General features: G+C 35.5%; 2 protein-coding genes across 2 annotated transcripts in view; one reads left to right on the top strand and one right to left on the bottom strand.

The window, feature by feature from the left end:
• Positions 1 to 21,268, top strand: part of LOC120414432 (uncharacterized) — a 38,595-nt gene that overhangs the window by 7,645 nt on the left and 9,682 nt on the right. The window lies entirely within an intron of this gene.
• Positions 8,311 to 11,303, bottom strand: LOC120414431 (AFG3-like protein 2). Its single transcript, XM_039575614.2, has 5 exons — positions 11,014 to 11,303; positions 10,485 to 10,948; positions 10,325 to 10,418; positions 9,958 to 10,265; positions 8,311 to 9,898 (listed from the first exon to the last, which is right to left on the bottom strand). Exons 1-5 carry the CDS (start codon positions 11,113 to 11,115, stop codon positions 8,410 to 8,412), a joined length of 2,457 nt encoding a protein of 818 aa, XP_039431548.1. The 5' UTR covers positions 11,116 to 11,303; the 3' UTR covers positions 8,311 to 8,409.

Raw genomic sequence — 21,268 nt, forward strand, 5'->3', positions numbered from 1 at the left:
GAACCGGTTATTGCATTTGAGCTAGAATTCTTTAAGAATTCTTGCAAAGATCTGGCAGGATGATGGCAGCGTTCTAGTAAGAATATTTTCGCTCTGTTAGAATTCCGGAGAATAACCGGTTCTAGCAGGAGCCGGCGAAATCAATCGGTTATGTTAGAATCCTGCTAGAATGCTGCTAGAACTATTCTGACAAGCCATCCTGCTAGAATTCTGTTAGAATCCTGCTAGAATGAGCTGGCATGAATTTTCTGCTGGAATCCTGCTAGAATTTTGTTAGAATAAAACGGATAGGATTTTTTTTTGAGTAAAAAGATTTGTTTTGGATTTTTGCTAGAATTTTATCTAGCGAATAAAACCAATATTTTTTTTTTATTCAATCAAATCACCTCTTACAACATGCACACACTTTATACTGTTCACTTGGGCACTTTTAATCTTCGTTGCTCGTATTTTAGTGGAGTTGAAAAGGACGCTTTTATTCACTCTTCCTGTCGGTGTTGTCTCCAGATGAAAATTCCGTGGTGGAACATTTGGAATTTTGTTGTTTCCTGGGATGCTCCACGTGTCGTCGTCGATGGGGAGCTGTGTTCCCCGGCCACCGTAAACAGCGATCTGGATTTCGCGTTTTGGGGACATTTTGAGCCTTTATTAATGCATCGATTCAATTCCTGTTGATATAAATAAGAATCGGAATATTGTTAATTAAGGGTCTCTAGTTTTTTAATGTGCATTCTAGTTAATTTACTTACCAAAATTAGGCTTCTTCCGTGGCAACTCCCAAAAAAAAGTAAACTTGATTGAACAAGTTCAATTACAAAATGGCGGTAACCACATTCGCCCCAACGTGGTTTGGCGAAATGACATCATTTTCGACAGATTTGCTTCTGTCAGAAAGTTCTCACAAAATTCTTACAGAAATCTGGCAGACCTGTTGGAATGATTCTAGCAGGATTCTAGCAGAACCAACTCTGTTAGAAATTTCCGTGACCGGGTATGTATGAAAATATTGTTGTTGGATTACTTGATGAATTTTACGTTACATACTCAAAATAGAAAGAGTTCATTAGGCTTCATCCATAAAGTACGTCACGCAAAAAATCGGCCAAAATTTACCCCCCCTCCCCCCCTTTGTCACGCTTTTCCTATACTTATAACATGCAATGTCACACTTGTTCAGACCCCCCCTCCCCCCCTAGAGCGTGACATACTTTATGGATGACGCCTTAACGGAACGCTCAACGCATGTCCAACTTACACGGACGCCCAAGCATCCCAAAAAAGGTGGAACGGTAACTTCAACTCGCTGCGCTGGTTCTCGGGCATAACTCAACCAATCGGGATCCTTTTGCAACAAGTTGCAAAAGGAGGATTTTTTCAGCAAGAGTTGTACATTTATGCGACGAGGTTCACCGAGTTGGATAAATACGACGAGTGTTGAAAAAATCAAGTTTTGCAACGAGTTCCCAACAACATTTTTTTGCAATTTCGAAAAACACCCTTGGAGTGATATTATAAATCAAATGTTCAAGTATTTTGTCAAATTACCGTTTAAATAAAAAAAAATGTTGAAAAGTATTATTTTTCGAAACAAGTGCTGAAAAGTTCAACTTTGCAGCATCCATTTAAGTGCTGAAAAGTAGAACTTTTCAGCATTTATTTATTTTATTTTAGGCGAACAGCATCTAATTCAAGCGTGCCTCTAAAAGTGCCATATCAGCACTTTGACATTCAATTACAGCTCATTAAAAGCGTTTTCAACTAAAATCGAATGATAAATAGCTCAATAAGATGTGAGCAAGCAAGTTTCCATCAAAAGTTTTGCCAAATTAGTTGTTTAAATAGTGAAAATCAGCAACTTGGATGGAGTTAGGAGCGAGTGCTTAACCTGCCAAACATACGAGAATTTCCGCTACTATTCGATTTTGTTATTTTTGGTACAGAAAAGAAGGCTCTTTCATCGTTCAAGAATGACAGGAAAAGTAAGTAGTTTCACGACGGAATTGCAAAAAAAAAAAAAAAATATTTTCGCCACTCCGTCTACTACTGACCCCAAGTAACAATTTTAGTTTTGTTGTAGTTTTGAAGAGGTTGTACAGAATACTTCGGATAATGTATGAGAGATGCTTTTTAGTCCCACATGCTGAGTTAAATACGAGTTAAATAAGCAATAAAGCCAAAATGGACTATTTTAGGAGGTTAGCCAGTGCAAAAATGAAGAGTTTCATGAGACAGAATAATTTTATTGTATGCTTTATTGATGCTTTAAAGAGCTCTACAAGATACGAATTATGCTGTCTAGCTGGGAAATAAGTTTTGTTGTAGCCTGAAAGAATTCTTAAATTCTTATAACAGAACAAAATGCATTTTCAATTACTCTGCAAGGAAACCAAAAGCCTGTATCGTAGACTGATAATCATGCATAATTATTTTATTGAAGGCAATGATTCTTCTTCTAAACTGAACCAAGAAAATACTTATGGTCGACATTAATTCACAAGTCAATAATATTAAAGCCATAAATATCAGTGATCAAATCTCTCATGTAATGCACTGTAACGGTAATGCCGAAAAAAATCATCGAACATTTTTATGAGATAGTTCGAAAAAATGGTACGCGCCTTCTCAAATCATTAGAAAAAGTTTGTTATTTTACCTAAAAAAAATATTTAAGTACGGTCATTGCTCAAGAATTCAACATGGCTACGCTTTTCAGTAACATTATTCTTTAGGCAATATGGCGACATTTATTAAATATACTTATTCTTGTTTGAAACTGTTTTAAATTCATTTCTTCTTTAAATGCTCTTTCTCAAAACTGACTAGGAATAACTTGTTTTAAGAGTGATTTATTAAGGTTTCAGTCAGGATAATGTAGCTTTCTACGGGTTTTATTCAAGATTCAATCGCCTAAGCTGAGACCGTAGCGCTTGCCTGTCATTGATTACTGCAAAAAGATCCGACTAGAGAAATCGCCAAAATTTCACAACAATTCAATAAAAAAACAACAGCGTTTGTTCGTTGTAATGGTGTTTTTATTACATAATATACACTAACCAAGCCACTTTATATACAATTCATTGTAAACACTATTACCATCACAGGTTGATAAGCGCTGGACTGTCCTGAAGAATAGCTTATTTTCACCTTTTCATCTTGTAGTTGATTATACCTTTGACCCCACCTGTACAACATACACTGGACAAATAATATTACTTTTTAAACGTTTAAATTATCTGTGAAACAAAAATCTTAACTGAAATTAAAAAAAAAACTCAGCTTAGCTCACTCAAACAGCACCAGCAAATTGCAAATGACAGCGCGTAGCAATACACGGCATAAAATCTGGATGGTTTTGTATAAGAAAACTTGCAGAATTCAAAGTTTTATCAATTTCTTTTTGAAAACCATTAGCACTTTAAACTGTTCTGATCAAGTCTTGAAGGTTTTCATTAAAAAGTCTGCGAGAAACACTCTACAAAACAAAATGTGTAAAACGCCATGTTACGATATTATAAATTGCGAAAAAAACATAATTATGTAACTAACAGGATATCGATGCCAAATAAAATTACTATTAATTTCATAAAAATAATAATAAGCAACAACTGCACAGGCGCCATTTCTGCAATAAAAAATTCTGGAAATAAATCGGCAATTCGGTAAATCGGTAATCATTTCGTAGAAAAAAAACACAACCAAAACCACCAATTTATTCTTTTTATTATTCTCAGTAAACTTTTTTAAACTTTTCATTAAGAGATCACTTGTAACTGCACTTAAAAGCTGGATCAAAACAATTCGTCTCCTTGCACTGTGTTTCTCGTTCTACAACTGAATAAATTGAAGTGACAGTTCAAATCCAACAAGATTGGTCAAATTCCTTATGAAGACGAAAAAGGTTTATTGCAGACTTCGTCAAGATATTCAAGCTTCGCCATGTATTCTTCAGGAAATCTCGAAGTGTAACTAAAAAACTGAATTAAAACTTCTAAGTAGAATTCCTAATCAAGTCTGGAAGAAACCTAGAAAGTATGTTGAAGGTTTCGCTAGATGAAAACCTGTTGGCTTTGATAAAAGTTTTTATAAAACATTGTTGCATCCAATAAAACTGTTTAAAAACCATATAAGAATATACAGCATTTGAATTGTTACTTTTCCTCTCATTCTTGAACGACGAAACAGCCTACTTTTCTCACAAAAAAGCAGAATCGAAAATATTTTTTTTATGCAAGGGTAAAAATAATACTTTTCAATATTTTTTTTTTATTTGATCGGTGAATAATTCAATTATTGACTAAACACATGGATATGTACCTTGAAATTCCATTACATTCGGATTTTCAAAAACGTTGTATGCAACTCGTTGCAAAGTTTGATGTTTTCAGCATTCGTCGTATTCATCCAAATGTACGATTCGTGCTGAAAAAATCTTAAAAAGGGCCACTTGGCGCGATGGTTAGCAGCTTCGGCTGCCGATCCCTAAGTTGCTATGGGGCGCGGGTTCGATTCCCGCCTTGTCCTTCTGGAGCGTTTCTTCAATGTTTGTCCCGTTTAATATTAGTATTCAGTCTGCAAAGACTGTGTGATTTTCTTGTCTTTTTAAAAAAACATCAAAAACATCAAAGCTCGGTTGCAACATTTTTGTCCATGTATATAAAATCTTATAAAATCTTTTTTTTTTATAAAATCAAATCAATTTTTTACTCAGACCTAAATTCGCCATGGGTTTCCTGTGTACATAAGACCATTTGAAAAAGTAAGCGAGAATAACTGATGTTGGGCATTCAACCACTGACTGACGTCAGTGATTCAACTTTCAATATAATAAATGTTTCATTAATCCTAATTTGAGGTGAAAATAACTGTTTCAAATTTGGAACACACATAAGAAACAAACAAGGAATGCACTGCCGCTCCAATCTAGTCCGTCCCATATGTAAAAAGTGAGTGCTGAGATAACGCTGTGAGAAGCCCGAAAAAAGTTTCACCATTTTTCCCATTCTAAACAAACAATTTCCATATAATTTTTTATACAGTTATTTCAATATGGGTCTTAAAAATACCACTGCAATAAATTTGATTTTTAAAATTAACAATTTGGAGGTAAATTTGTGAAATTTTCAGCAAGAGACCGACTTGACTTTATTTATCCATAAATAAAGGCAAGTCAGTGATGGTATCAAGGTAGGCTTGAACATTTACAACACAAATTTACCTGTCATTTGTTGGTTTGTTTTGGTAGTTTTTCAAATATTTTTTATCAAATGATCTAAAAGTCTGTTTGTTTCAGGTTAATCAGGTTAATCTAATTGGCGAATAGTTTTAGTAAGATTCCTTGGTATATAACTTTAACCGGCGACGAGACAAGCAATTTCTTTTGCAGCAAAGCGTAAGATATTTCAATGCACGTCTCAGCATATGAAATTGAGTAATCCACAATCTGCGATGGGAGTGGAACCTCATCCAGAACCGGGATCAAAACTATTCAATTAAGAAGAAACAGAACTGTTTTTTTTGAATATTAGTTACAACGGTATGTAATTTCTTTTCTGCCGTGGCTGTCTCTTGCATGAGAAAAGCCAGAATAGGCGTCGACTAATACGCTTCAAAATCCATAAATAATAATTAAATTTCAAAAATTTAAGTTTTTTAAAGTTCAACTGGCTCTTAGAGACGTAGACTGTATAATATCTAAACAATTACACATTTATTTTATCGATTTGTGTGAGATTTCTATACAAGAACTGACTTGCTTTTATTTTGCATATGGGTCATTCCACCTGAAGCGGAACACCATTTGAAAATTACCATCTCCGATTCTGCTCAAATTTGGCAGAGCTGTTGCGACTATCAAAACATGCAAAAATCCCGAATTTCATCCAAATCGGACCACCCCCTCCATTTTTGTACCCTCCTGAAAAATCGACTTTTTGGCGATTTTTGAGCAAAACCCCTATTTTCAAACGGCGATAGCTCATGAACCACAAATCATAGAAGGTCGGTCTTAGACTCAATTTTGAAGGAAATTGGACGTAGAATCCATTTCCGTGATCAAAATTTTGATTAAACTATTTTTTCTACCTGTATTGCGCAATTGAAAACTTTAAACGGCCGTATCTCAAAACACCCCAACTTATTTTTTTTATTTGACCTCACCATCGTATTCCCCGGCCAATTTTACATAAGAATCACTTATCGACAGAAATGAATATGTTTCGTTCCAGAGATATCGAATTTTAAAGTTTTGAGTTTTTGAGATTACCTACATCAGCTTCATTCGCCGCATCTGCTGGAAGTATACAGGCGGGCTGATTAATAACTGCTACCTGGCGTTCTGGGAGATGATTATTTTATTTTTATTTTTATTATTTTACGCAAATATTTTTTCAAATAGCTAATACCTTGATCAATCTTTTTTTGTGTAAGGAATATTTATTGGGTTATTTTGAATGCACCGTTTTTACGTGTTGCTAACCGTTTTAGAGTACCCCCGGTAGGCGGTAGCAAAATAGTGCCATTTAGCAAAACCCCTTAAAATCTGATTTATGGATTAAAAGTTTGATCATATTAAATCGATTTTTATATTGTGAGCCAGCTCCATTTGATTGAAAGATGATTTTGGTCAAGGTTTATTTAATTAAAAAATCCTTATACGTGTGGACAGCAGCCGTATATATATTGTGTTCCAAGAATCCAAGAATGATAGAAAAAAAAAAACATTGTTGTTCGGACGGTGTCGAAATCATCGCAACTAAATTTGGGGAATCAGCCGCTTCGCAGCAGATCAAACTTTGTATTTTTCTAACATTTTTCAGTTTTATACCTTCCAGAAATCCTTTTCCTACTCCTTGTGGTCCTCCTTCACTAGAGTACAACGTATCAACAAATTTTATTCATTTTAATTCATATTTTTACTAATAATGTATCGTGCACTTATTGTTCAGTGTTACTTTCAAGATTAATTGCATTTTACTGCTCGCTCCCTCGTAATCCAATTCTGCCATTTACTGTGTGTCGTGTCCTTAAAACATAATTGCTCTGTCCTGTGGGTTAGCACAGAAATTCACTTAATTTTTTTATGAGAAGATAAATATTCGCGATTGAACTCCAGTTTCCTACAGTTATACAGTAAATTTTTGCTCAATGTGATAAAGATTATTTATGATGAATTATTATTTCAATAAATGACCAGGTAGCAGTTATTGATCAGCCCGCCTGTGTGCTTCTAGCAGATGCGGCGAATGAAGCTGATGTAGGTAATCTCGAAAACACAAAACTTTGAAATTCGATATCTCTGGAACGAAACATATTCATTTCTGTCGTTAAGTGATTCTTATGTAAAATTGTCCGGGGAACACGATGGTGAGGTCAAATCAAAAAAATAAGTTGGGGTGTTTTGAGATACGGCCGTTTAAAGTTTTCAATTGCGCAATACAGGTAGAAAAAATAAATTAATTAACATTTTGATCACGGAAATGGATTCTACGTCCAATTTCCTTCAAAATTGAGTCTAAGACCAACCTTCTAAGATTTGTGGTTCCTGAGCTATCGCCGTTTGAACTAGGAGGTTTGGTCAAAAATCGCCAAAAAGTCGATTTTTTGGGGAGGTACAAAAATGGAGGGGGTGGTCCGATTTGGATGAAATTCGGGATTCTTGCATGTTTTGATACTATCAATAGCCCTGCCAAATTTGAGCAGGATCGGAGAGGGTAATTTTCAAATTTGCACTTTTTCGTGCACAGTTGAGATGGAATGACCCATATGGGACAGCACAATAGTCATTTTTATTTTGGAATTTTTAGAGCAAACATAACTTTTTTATTAAATAGACTTGAAGAAGACGTTATAACAAGACTTTTGTCGGGTTTATCTCAAAATCGACAAAAATACATATGGGACGGACTAGATTGGAGCGGCAGTGCACTCAGATAACAATCAGCTGACGATATCAAGCGAGTTCAATTGATACGAGTAAACCAGACAGCCAGCTTAACTTTCGTTGCAGCGCAATGCAATGCGAGTGCAATCCCTTATCGTCTCCTGCTTCCAGGTAAAAATGAAAAAAATTTGCCAAAAAAAAAAATTCAATTGCATTGTTGAGACCGAACAATGATAGGAAGATAACAAAATAAATCAATCGTGACCTAATTTAACAAAAACTCTTCCACATGTTAAAAGGTAGCCTGCGTCTCCATCGAAATTACCGGTCAGACATGTTTTGATGGAGAAGCCTCATGCTTTATTTTAGGTGGAGCCGCATGGTGTGCAGTGTGGAATGTTTGTCATCCAAAGAAAAAAACAAACTCAAAGTTACACTTGTAACATTGTTTATTTATTCGCCACTTGCTGGAACTCACTCCACTGGCAAACGCACACTCAACAAGCGTCTAAAGAACTACTGTTTTTTCATTACGCCTTCGCCGGTTCCGTTGGTGGTTTTTTACTGCTGCTGCTCGAATCGCCTTCCTCCGGGGTGGCCTTCTCCTTGTTCCAGCTGGTGAGACCCTCGGGCAACGTGGTGTCCTCCTCGAACGAACCGGTTCCCTCGACGAACTCTTCGTAGGTGGACTTTTCCGGGAAGGGCCGCTTGCCGAGCAGTTCGATCATGTCGTCTCGGCTGAGGATTTCGTTTTTGAGGAGGCGTTCGGCGACCTTTTCGACGTCTGATTTGTGCTTGATCAGGAGCTCCTTGGTTCGGACGTACGCCTTGTCGATCAGCAGTCGCACCTCTTCGTCGATAATCTGGGCGGTTTGCTCGGAGTAGGGTTTGGCGTACATCGGATCGCCGGGTTGGGATCCGTCGAAGCTGACCTGGCCAACGCGCTTGTTCATGCCGAAGCGGGTGATTTGCGCGTACGCACTGTCGGTGATTTTCTTCAGGTCGTCCTGGGCGCCGGTGGTGATGCGTTCGAAGAAGATTTCTTCGGAGACGCGTCCGCCGAGGGTCATGCACATTCGGTCAAACAGTTGCTCCGTGGTTAGAAGGTATTGATCCTTGGGCAAGTACTGCGCGTAGCCGAGACCTTTGCCGCGGGGGATGATCGAGACCTTGAGGAGGGGGTCCGAGTGCTCGAGGAACCACCCGGATACGGCGTGACCCGCTTCGTGGTAGGCAACGGTTCGCTTCTCGTCTGGGGCTAGGACGTTCGTTTTCTTCTCCATGCCGGCGATGACACGCTCGATGGCCTGTTCAAAGTGCTTCAAGATGATGGATTCGTTTAGGTCACGGGCCGCGATCAGGGCGGCCTCGTTGCACACGTTGGCGATGTCGGCACCGGTGAAACCCGGCGTCAGCGCGGCCATCTTCCGTGACAAGTCGTTTTTGTCTAGTGAGGTTTTCAACGGATTCAAATGCACTTTGAAAATACTGGCGCGACCCTTAATGTCCGGAGCCGGCACGAAGATTTGTCGATCGAAACGACCGGGACGCAGCAAAGCCTTGTCCAGAATGTCCACCCGGTTGGTGGCTGCCAGAACCACGACGTTCGTGGTCGTGTTAAACCCGTCCATCTCGACCAGCAACTGGTTGAGAGTGTTTTCCTGCTCGGAATGTCCACCGAAGCTCTTTCCGCCACGCTTCCGACCGACGGCATCGATTTCGTCGATGAACAGGATGCAGGGCGCCTGCTTCCGGGCCATCGCGAACATGTCTCGAACACGCGAGGGTCCCACACCGACGAACATTTCCAGGAACTCCGAACCGGACACGGTGATGAAGGGCACGTTGGCCTCGCCGGCCGTCGCCTTCGCCAGCATGGTTTTACCCGTTCCAGGCGGTCCCGTCAACATCGCTCCCTTGGGAATCTTGGCACCCAGGTCGATGTACTGCTGCGGGTTCTTTAGGAAGTTGACAAACTCCATGATTTCGATCTTGGCTTCCTCGCAGCCGGCAACGTCCCTATGAAAAAGAATCCAAGTTATCAAACGTTCACGGCAGAGTCCACAATCCAAACTCACTTGAATCCGACGTTGATTTCGTTCGCGTTGATCAGCTTCGCCGTCGACTGCATGACCCCGCCAAACAGACCGCCACCCTTGCGGCCACCCCGCCCACCGCCCATCATCTCCGACGAGCGTCGCATCATGTAGATGAGAAAGCCGATGATCAGCAGCGTCGGCAGCAGGCCCGTCAAGCTGGACGCTTCAATTTCGCTGCGGTAAATAACCGGCACAAAGTTGACCGCCTCGATGTTCATGTCCGACTGGGCGCTCTCCAGGTTGCGCTCGAACGAGTCCACGCTGCCGATGTTGAACCAGAGCGTGCCCTGCAAGAATCGATTGGTGTTTCATAAAAATGCTGTTGCTTTCATTCAAGATCGCTTACGTTGGAATCGGACACATTTCCGGGAGTCAACCTCACGCGAACCCATTTCTTGTTTACGACCTCCAGCTTGTCAACGATTCCTCGAGCTAAATAACTGTAATGAAGCAAATTAATTACTTATTCGTCCCCCCAAATTATCACCTCAGCCGTCGTGACTTACTTGTTGACAAACTCCTTCCAGGCGATCTCCTTGTATCCCATCTCAAAGTAAGCAATCGTCGAAATCAGCGCCACTCCTGCCAGCGCCCCAAAAATTATCATCTTTTCCTTGTCCCCACCCTCGCCACCTCCGATTGGCCTTCCGGAACCTCCTCCGCCACCTCCACCGCTCGATCCACCCTGCTTGCCACGTGCCGGCTGCGGTCCAAACATCCCCAGGTTCCAGTCATTCTTCGGCGGCTGCGACGGCGACTCCTTGGCCGGTCCCGCTCCCTCTGCCGGCTTTGCACTCTTCCCGGAAGCTTCCCCGGCAGCCTCAGCCGCCGCCGCCGGTGGCTTCTTTCCACCCTTGTAGTACTTTTCAAAGCCCTTCGGAGGCTTCTCGCAGAACAGCTGAATTCGGTGCAGGAAATCGTTCCACACCTTGTTCCGGCTGGACTGCAGATAGCTCAAACTTCGGATCAACTGCAAAAAACAAAAACAAAGCCTCAAAAAAGTTCTTCACCACGAAAACAAAACTCGCAACTAACCTGATCGCAGTCGGCCGTGTTGACAGTGGTGCGATGCTGCCGGCCGAGCCCCGTCAGCGTCGATTCCAGCTTGCGGGCCGTCGTTAGCAAACGGTAAGCCATTTTCGGTCACTTGCTAGCGCTCACTTTACTTGCGATGCATTCGTTTCGGTGTTTTTTTTTTTAACGCTGGAAGCGGCCACAACTCATAATACAATTTATTACACAATCTTTCGGTTCTCCGGGGAACGTTAGCGCAGCGCACCGTCGGCGAGATTGGGCAAAGTGATGAAAATTTTCTGTTCCAATGTGAAATGTCACGATGTTGTGCAACTGTCACGAACCGCCTGATGACAGCAGCGGCAGCAGTTTTGGCAGTTTGATGGTTACCAATCGAATTTGTATCGGAAGGAACGCGGTCAAGAAATGTTGCGTGTTCTTTTCGTGACCCCCCCCCCAAGAAAAGTTGACAGTTCGGTACGAGCGCGATTGACGGTGTGCGCGCTTGAGGTTCTTTCGAGGAAAAAATAAAAAGATTAAACATATTCAAAACTTTAAATTAAATAGATTAAAAATGTTTATTCTAAAACTTTTAACAACAATTATTAACAAAATAAAGAAATCAATAAATAAAAGCAAATTTAGAAATTCTTAAATTCTAAAACAAGAAAAACTGAAATTAAAAAAATATGTAATTATGAAATAAGGAAATTAAAAAACTATGTAATTATGAAAATTAAAAAATTAGGAAATTAGGAAACAATGGAATTAGGAAATTTGGAAATTATGATATTAGCAAATTAGTAAAATAAAGAAAATAAGAAAATTATGAAATTATGAAACAAGGAAATTAAGAAATTAGAAAATTAATATGTAAGGAAATTAGGATGTTAGGAAGTTAGGAAGTTAGGAAATTAGGAAATGAGGAAATTAGGAAACTAGGAAATTAGGAGTTTAGGAAGTTAGGAAGTTAAGAAATTATGAAATTAATATGTTAAGAAATTAGGAAGCTAGGAAATTAGGAAATTATGAAATAATGGAAATAGGAAATTCAGAAATTAGAAAATCGTGAAATTAGGAAAATAATATGTTAGGAAATTAGGAAGTTAGGAAATTAGGAAATTAGGAAGTTAGAAAATCTGGAAATTAGGAAGTTAGGAATAAGAATATAAGGAAGTGTGGAAGTTAGGAAATTGGGAAATTAGGATATCAGGAAACTATGAAATTAGGAAATTAAGAAGTTAGGGAGTTAGTAAATTAAGAAGTTAGGAAATTAGGAAATCAGGAAATTAGGAAATTAGGAAACTAGGAAATTAGGAGTTTAGGAAGTTAGGAAGTTAAGAAATCAGGAATTTTGGAAGTATGAAAATTAGGAAATAAGGAAATTCGGAAACTAGGAAATTAGGAAGTTAGGAAATTTTGAAGTTATAAAATACGGCTGGTACAAATGTTTAATTTTTTTTTCTAGAATTATAAAATTTTTAAATCCTTAAATTCTTAAATTCTTAAATTCTTAAATTCTTAAATTCTTAAATTCTTAAATTCTTAAATTCTTAAATTCTTAAATTCTTAAATTCTAAAATTCTTAAATTCTTAAATTCTTAAATTCTTAAATTCTTAAATTCTTAAATTCTTAAATTCTTAAATTCTTAAATTCTTAAATTCTTAAATTCTTAAATTCTTAAATTCTTAAATTTTTAAATTCTTAAAATCGTAAATTCTTAAATTCTTAAATTCTTAAATTCTTAAATTCTTAAATTCTTAAATTCTTAAATTCTCCCCCGCGAGAGCAAAGAACTCCGGCAGGGTAAAGAGATCTTCCCCGGTGACTTCTTGCTGGGCCGCATTGCCGCTACCGGCAGCGACCACGCTGGCAAACGATCGCCCCCAGCCAGGAGGGAACGCTGAATTGTCCGCTGGAACCGTTCGCTGGCCAGCTGCAGGAACGGCTGCACTCGCACTTCGCTGAGAAGGGTGGGACGCTGCTGCTTTCTTCTTCCTCTTTTCCTGCTCCTCGAGGTAGGACTTCCGCGCGACGCATCCGCGGTAATTGCCGGTATGGTTACCGCCGCAGTTCGCGCACTTTACGCGCGGCTTGGTTTGTTCTGCGTTTTCCCCCAAGTCCGCCTTTCGTGGCAGTGCGCACACCTCCGAGAGGTGTGACTCACCGCACTTCACGCAGCGGGGCCGGAGGTTGCAGTTCCGCGAGCTGTGGCCGAATTTCTGGAATCGGTGACATTGCGCTGCGTCCGTCGGATTTTTTGAGTAAAACCGCCAGTTTACCCAAAAACCGTCCAACGCCTTAGGTCTTGAAGTTTGACGGTGCCGCGATCGAAGTACAACAGGTACAGTGTGTGTGTACCTGTGACGGTTGTCTTCCGCGAGAGGACTTTTATGTCTCGCGGCGTTATTCCGACACCCGAGAGGTGCTCCTTGAGGACGGAGGTCGGGCGGTCTTGGTACCCCTGCAAGACGATCTTAACAGCGGTCTTCTGCACGGGGTCGAATGTGTAGAAATTGAAGTTTTTACGCTTCAATTTCTCCACAACCAGGTCGAAGTTCTTTCGGTCAAATGTGAACACTTGCACTGACGATTTACCTATTTTGAGGCAGTACACGAGGCCTTCCAGCTGCTCGTCAACATCGTCCGCCAACGTGTCCAAAACAAAAATTGGTGGTGGTCGTCGTTCCTTTGGAGTAATTACTTTTTTTGGCGAAATCACTTTCTTCCGTGCACAACCATCGTCGTCGTCGTCGTCGGTAGTGCTACCGTCGGTGTTGTTGTAGCTGCTTTCCTCGTCACTCAGTCTCGCGAACTTGTTACTGGTGGGAATGTTGGCGGATGTTGAAGCGCCATCGGTCGACAGATTGCCGGAAGTAGCTGAACGGAGCCTAATAGGGCTGCGATCCTTAACGCGGTAATTAGCGTGTAATAATTTCGGGTCAAATCCTTTGGCGCACACACTCCCAGGCGCGATGGCGGACGACGCGGCGTTGGTTTGTTTACCTTTTTGCACACGGCCGGTAGACGAACTTCGCGGGTTTTTCGAGGCCGCACTCGAACTGCCACGGCCACGGCCGGCCCTTGGCATGCTGGTGGAGCAAACTCGCGGCTAATCACGGTAAATTACGGCGAAAAATTTCGAAAAAACGATGGAGCACTGAGCACTTGACTGCTGCTTGCACTCGTGCGTACACGGAGGTGATTCTTAAATTCTTAAATTCTTAAATTCTTAAATTCTTAAATTCTGAAATTCTTAAATTCTTAAATTCTTAAATTCTTAAATTCTTAAATTCTTAAATTCTTAAATTCTTAAATTCTTAAATTCTTAAATTCTTAAATTCTTAAATTCTTAAATTCTTAAATTCTTAAATTCTTAAATTCTTAAATTCTTAAATTCTTAAATTCTTAAATTCTTAAATTCTTAAATTCTTAAATTCTTAAATTCTTAAATTCTTAAATTCTTAAATCCTTAAATTCTTAAATTCTTAAATTCGTAAATTCGTAAATTCTTAAATTCTTAAATTCTTAAATTCTTGAATTGTTAAATTCTTAAATTCTTAAATTCTTAAATTCTTAAATTCTTAAATTCTTAAATTCTTAAATTCTTAAATTCTTAAATTCTTAAATTCTTAAATTCTTAAATCCTTAAATTCTTAAATTCTTAAATTCTTAAATTCTTAAATTCTTAAATTCTTAAATTCTTAAATTCTTAAATTCTTAAATTCTTAAATTCTTAAATTCTTAAATTCTTAAATTCTTAAATTCTTAAATTCTTAAATTCTTAAATTCTTAAATTCTTAAATTCTTAAATTCTTAAATTCTTAAATTCTTAAATTCTTAAATTCTTAAATTCTTAAATTCTTAAATTCTTAAATTCTTAAATTCTTAAATTCTTAAATTCTTAAATTCTTAAATTCTTAAATTCTTAAATTCTTAAATTCTTAAATTCTTAAATTCTTAAATTCTTAAATTCTTAAATTCTTAAATTCTTAAATTCTTAAATTCTTAAATTCTTAAATTCTTAAATTCTTAAATTCTTAAATTCTTAAATTCTTAAATTCTTAAATTCTTAAATTCTTAAATTCTTAAATTCTTAAATTCTTAAATTCTTAAATTCTTAAATTCTTAAATTCTTAAATTCTTAAATTCTTAAATTCTTAAATTCTTAAATTCTTAAATTCTTAAATTCTTAAATTCTTAAATTCTTAAATTCTTAAATTCTTAAATTCTTAAATTCTTAAATTCTTAAATTCTTAAATTCTTAAATTCTTAAATTCTTAAATTCTTAAATTCTTAAATTCTTAAATTCTTAAATTCTTAAATTCTTAAATTCTTAAATTCTTAAATTCTTAAATTCTTAAATTCTTAAATTCTTAAATTCTTAAATTCTTAAATTCTTAAATTCTTAAATTCTTAAATTCTTAAATTCTTAAATTCTTAAATTCTTAAATTCTTAAATTCTTAAATTCTTAAATTCTTAAATTCTTAAATTCTTAAATTCTTAAATTCTTAAATTCTTAAATTCTTAAATTCTTAAATTCTTAAATTCTTAAATTCTTAAATTCTTAAATTCTTAAATTCTTAAATTCTTAAATTCTTAAATTCTTAAATTCTTAAATTCTTAAATTCTTAAATTCTTAAATTCTTAAATTCTTAAATTCTTAAATTCTTAAATTCTTAAATTCTTAAATTCTTAAATTCTTAAATTCTTAAATTCTTAAATTCTTAAATTCTCAAATTCTTAAATTCTTAAATTCTTAAATTCTTAAATTCTTAAATTCTTAAATTCTTAAATTCTTAAATTCTTAAATTCTTAAATTCTTAAATTCTTAAATTCGTAAATTCGTAAATTCTTAAATTCTTAAATTCTTAAATTCTTAAATTCTTAAATTCTTAAATTCTTAAATTTCTTAAATTCTTAAATTCTTAAATTCTTAAATTCTTAAATTCTTAAATTCTTAAATTCTTAAATTCTTAAATTCTTAAATTCTTAAATTCTTAAATTCTTAAATTCTTAAATTCTTAAATTCTTAAATTCTTAAATTCTTAAATTCTTAAATTCTTAAATTCTTAAATTCTTAAATTCTTAAATTCTTAAATTCTTAAATTCTTAAATTCTTAAATTCTTAAATTCTTAAATTCTTAAATTCTTAAATTCTTAAATTCTTAAATTCTTAAATTCTTAAATTCTTAAATTCTTAAATTCTTAAATTCTTAAATTCTTAAATTCTTAAATTCTTAAATTCTTAAATTCTTAAATTCTTAAATTCTTAAATTCTTAAATTCTTAAATTCTTAAATTCTTAAATTCTTAAATTCTTAAATTCTTAAATTCTTAAATTCTTAAATTCTTAAATTCTTAAATTCTTAAATTCTTAAATTCTTAAATTCTTAAATTCGTAAATTCTTAAATTCTTAAATTCTTAAATTCTTAAATTCTTAAATTCTTAAATTCTTAAATTCTTAAATTCTTAAATTCTTAAATTCTTAAATTCTTAAATTCTTAAATTCTTAAATTCTTAAATTCTTAAATTCTTAAATTCCTAAATTCCTAAATTCCTAAATTCCTAAATTCCTAAATTCCTAAATTCCAAAATTCCTAAATTCCTAAATTCCTAAATTCCTTAATTCCTAAATTCTTAAATTTTATTTTTTTTTAATTCTTAAATTTTAAATTTTTTTTATTCCTAAATTTTTACATTTTTTGAATTCCGTAATTTTTTTATATTTCTTTATTCTTAAATTTTCATTCTCAAATCAAATCAAATTATTCGCTCTACAGCATTGCCTTGGCGTTCTCGATTGCGAGATTCCTACTCGAAACTAGGTGTCCGAAGGCTTGATTGTTGAGGCAATTGCAAACCTCTTCTTACACCTTAGCTTCCATCCACCCCGGGATTCGAACTGACGACCTTTGGATTGTTAGTCCAACTGCCTACCAGCGACTCCACCGAGGCAGGACCTAGGGAGACGACTCCTACACCTGGACTGAGCTAACGACCTAACCTTTTTAGGTTAGTCCGGGGCCAACATTTACTTCCCGTCCGACGGAAGGCGTGATCGGACAAATCTCGTCTCGAAAAATGCCACCGGGATCCGTCTGGGATCGAACCTAGGCCGACTGGGTGAGAGGCAATCACGCTTACCGCTACACCACGGTCCCGGTCATTCTACATTTTTTAATTTTGGAAGAAATAGAGTTATTGATTGTTATAATTTCGAGGTTTTCGTAAATTTGTCTTTACGAATTTCTATATTTCCGATTTTTAAAACTTTTGGAATTTCGGCTTGTACATTCGTTTCGAATTTTAACATTTTTGATCTATGGAATTCATAAAAACGTTAAAAATTAAAATTATTATTCAATTCTGCATATTTTTAATTTTGATTTTCCATATTTCAGATTTTTGTTGAAATTTTCTTTATTATTATTATATATTTAAAATGTTATTTTAAATTTCTGAAATGTTTGTTTTTTTCTTCACATTTTTGAATTTGTTGTTTGGTTGGATTTCAAAATTTCCGATTATTATTGTATTTTCAGTAAGAACATATATATTTGTATGATTGGTACTAGCAATAAATTGTTGGTGACACGATGGCCGACATCTATAAAGACAACTTCTTTTTTTTACTCCATTTCGACCGAAACTAAATCTTTCCTTTTAGTTTCAATATTCTGCTTTTTGAGATTCGGCGGGAATTTTAAATATTATTATCTCCAATACAAAATTATTAAAACGTTTGTAATTATCAGTCGCATTCAAAAAGAAAAATTACAATTCTTTGATTTTTTCATCAAAACATATTATAAACAAGCACCGCGCGAAGAAACGTCAAACGCAATCTTTCCGTTTCTGTTACTTTTCAGCTGCGTACCACTTAAGAAAAATCTTTTCGTGACCCTTTCCTTGACCGTTTCTTGGGTGTTTTTTTGTATGGAGTTTTGCGTTCCTTCCCATCTGCGTATCAGCCTTTAAGGTGAAAATTAATGTAGTGAAATCTGGGGTGAAATAAAAAAAATCTATTGAAATTTTTCTCTTATACAATAGAGTTATCTACGTGCGCATGTATTGCGTGTACGTACACGAAAAAAGTGAGGTTAAAATTTGTACCAGCCAGCAAAACAAATGGTGTGCTAGTGTGTGTGAGATCGGGCTTAGAAAGCTCTGTATTTGCAAGGCAAAAAAATCGTTTTGCCATTGAAAAAGTGCATTTCTGGAGAACTTCTGTAAAAGAGATTGTTGCATAAAAGTACGGGAACGAAAAAAAAATACGGCTCGAACGAAACTCCATCGAGGGAAGGATGAAAACAAAACAATGACGTTGATGACGCCGGTTACGGACGGGAGCCACCGAATGGGGGCCGGTAAATGAAATGGATGAAAATAAAAATTTATAAGCACGTTTCAACTGTGAAATTGGTTCAGGAACATGAATTTGATAAAATCATTACCAAAACATTAGAGCTAAGAGCAGTAAAATTCAAAAAAAAAACAAAAATAGATAAAAACGTAATTAACAAATTAAAAAATTTGGAAACACAGAAATTTAGAAATTCAGAAATTAAATTAAAATTGTTATATTAAAAAAAAACAAATATTATACAATTGAAAAATTTAAAAAAAGATTAAATCAGGGATACAAATGCAAATATGCATGTTCAAAGCTTCGAAACTGTAAATAATCAAAAATTTAAAAATTTACCGATTTACTAGGTACTTTACAAATTCACAAAATCAAAAATTCAAAAAAAGCAAATGCTTAAAAAATCGACTTTTCAAAATTTAAAAAAACAGAACATAAAACATCAAATTACAATGGTTAAATTGAAAAATTCAAACAAATTATAATTTGAAAAACTGCAAAATTTCAAAAATAAATATATAAGTCAATATCATATACAACTGTACCGAAAAAAATCAAAATTAATTTTGACAAATCAAATTGTTGACAATTTTCGTACAATCAGAAACCTAACAATAAATTCCCAGAAAAATACTTTATGACTCTTTCAAAAAAAATAGAAAAATATCTAGGAATTCGTTTGAAAACATGTTTTTACAAAGTTCCTTTATCAATTTTGTAATTTTTTATATAAATATTTTTAATCAATTTTGATTTATCTAGTTTTCAGTTATTAACTGTTTATTTTTTTTAATGAAAAATTCAGCTTGATATGTTTCTATGTTTTACCAATTATTTTATGCGAAATGTTTGAAAGACAAATTCTTTAAACATATTTACAAAGACCAAAATAAAATTTCTTGGATTTATTTTTTGTTTATTTCAATATTTTTTGAAAACGTTTTCAAAACGAAAAAACTTGTTTTCCATTTTTTCATTCAAAACGAACAACGATTGGAATATATTCGATACATAAGTTTTCCGATAACTGAAAATCAAGTTTTAGCTATACTCATACCCATACTCACAAAAAAGTTCATATGTAGAAAATATTGAAAATGACTGAATTTAGTTGAACAATTAAAAATATTAACCACAAAAAACCATTGCCAAACTCAAGTTGAATTTTTTTTCAAATATTCAATCAAAGTGACAAAGTGCCACAGAATCATAACTTTACGCTGGTTATAATCGTCAAAATTAGGCTCTATTTTTATATTATCAGTTATTCATTAACATTGTTGTTGTTTTAATTTAGATGTTACCTCTTGTTTGATAAACAAAAATTAATAAAAATCTATTGATTCATAAAAGATATCTCAAATATCTGTGTCAAATGCATTCAATATTTATTAGGAATTTTAATGTCTTAAATAGCAGTTTCTTCCTAAAATAGATTGACCCTGAGAATTGAATTATTTCAAACCATTGCAAGTTTCTGCTCGAACCTAGGAGTCCGAAGGCTTGAAAGGGGAGAGCACCCAAACCTCTTTCTACTCCAAGGAACCTTCCACCCCAGGGTTCGAACCTACGACCTTTGGATTGCGAGTCCAACCGCCGCCAGCGATTCCACAGGAACAGGCATGGTTTGGTGTGTTGTTTGTCTCTATAGCAGGGAGACGACTCCCACACCTGGAATGATTTAACGGCCCAACAACGATTAAGGCCGGTACCGAAGTTTTACTTCCCCATCCGATGGAAGGTTGGAGCAGATGGGAATCGAACCCATGATCATCCACTTATAAAGCGGACTGCGTAGCTATTCGGCCAAGCCTGATATCAATTTATAGTATTTGTAAATACCAAAATTAATTTCCAGAATTTCAAAACTCCAGAACTTTAGAGTTTTAGATTTTTAATATTACAGAATTTTAGTTTTTCGGATTTTTTTTTATTTTTTCCATTTTTAAATATATTCTTTCCAGGTCCACCAATTATTGTCAAACGAACGGGGTCACTTTTTTGGTTTGACACCTTTAATACTCGATTAAATTTTCAAAAGGCCCTATCTGCATAGGAAATCCATGAGGGATAGGTTGTTTTGAAAATTTAATCTAGAATACAGAGCTCACACTTACTACCAAACGTTTGGTTTGACAGTGAGTGTGAGTCCTGTGTAAAAAGTGACATGGCCTATCTACAATCACTTAGCTTAGAAAATTTCACTTAGCTTAGGAATTTGAATCAATGGAAATGAAGCCGAGCTTCTACAATGGAAAAGTAATCAAATTAGAAACTGACGTATGGTTTGAAAAATTTCAAAATCTACGGTAAGTTGACGTTTCAATATCAAAGGTAAACAAACAACTGCATAGCAACGTATATCAGCCCAGCAAAATTTCTAAGTTGATTGTGGATGACGGCCGTAAGTTGCGTACTTTCCTAAGTAACTACTTTACTTAGATGTTCTAAGCTAAGTGATTGTAGATAGCCCATCAAACGAAAAAGTGACCAACCACCGGGGGTTAAGTGTAAATTGACATGAAAAATTAATAACGATATCTAGAGTTTTTTTAAAAGGACCTATAACCTATTGTGTTTCATATGTTTACAGGACCTATTCAAAAAGAACTCTAAACAACACAAAGAAACCATTTTTGGGTTTATGCATTCTGAATCAAGATTTAAATGATTTCTAAACCGAACATGTCCGCCAAATAGCCGACAGGACTTGGTCACCCTGTCGCGCTACCACCGTCCCAAAATCCCTCCCACACTGGCGCTACCAACAGCCGGCAACGTGACCCCGAAAAAGGTAAAAAAAACACATCAGAAAAAGGAGGCGAGGCAAACTGTCAAATCGCGATGCGCTAATCACAACAAATCAGTATTCCTCACGGGAACGGGAGTGTTTCTATTTTTCCCC

This window comes from Culex pipiens, chromosome 3, assembly GCF_016801865.2.
Source record: "Culex pipiens pallens isolate TS chromosome 3, TS_CPP_V2, whole genome shotgun sequence".
NCBI lineage: Eukaryota > Metazoa > Arthropoda > Insecta > Diptera > Culicidae > Culex > Culex pipiens.

What these genes read in the sequence shown, in the direction of transcription:
- LOC120414431 (XM_039575614.2), bottom strand. Translation starts at nt 11,115, where the DNA reads ATGGCTTACCGTTTGCTAACGACGGCCCGCAAGCTGGAATCGACGCTG. An exon ending in ACACGGCCGACTGCGATCAG is followed by an intron (nt 10,949 to 11,013) that starts GTTAGTTGCGAG and finishes TGTTTTTTGCAG; the next exon opens with TTGATCCGAAGTTTGAGCTA. An exon ending in TGGAAGGAGTTTGTCAACAA is followed by an intron (nt 10,419 to 10,484) that starts GTAAGTCACGAC and finishes GCTTCATTACAG; the next exon opens with TTATTTAGCTCGAGGAATCG.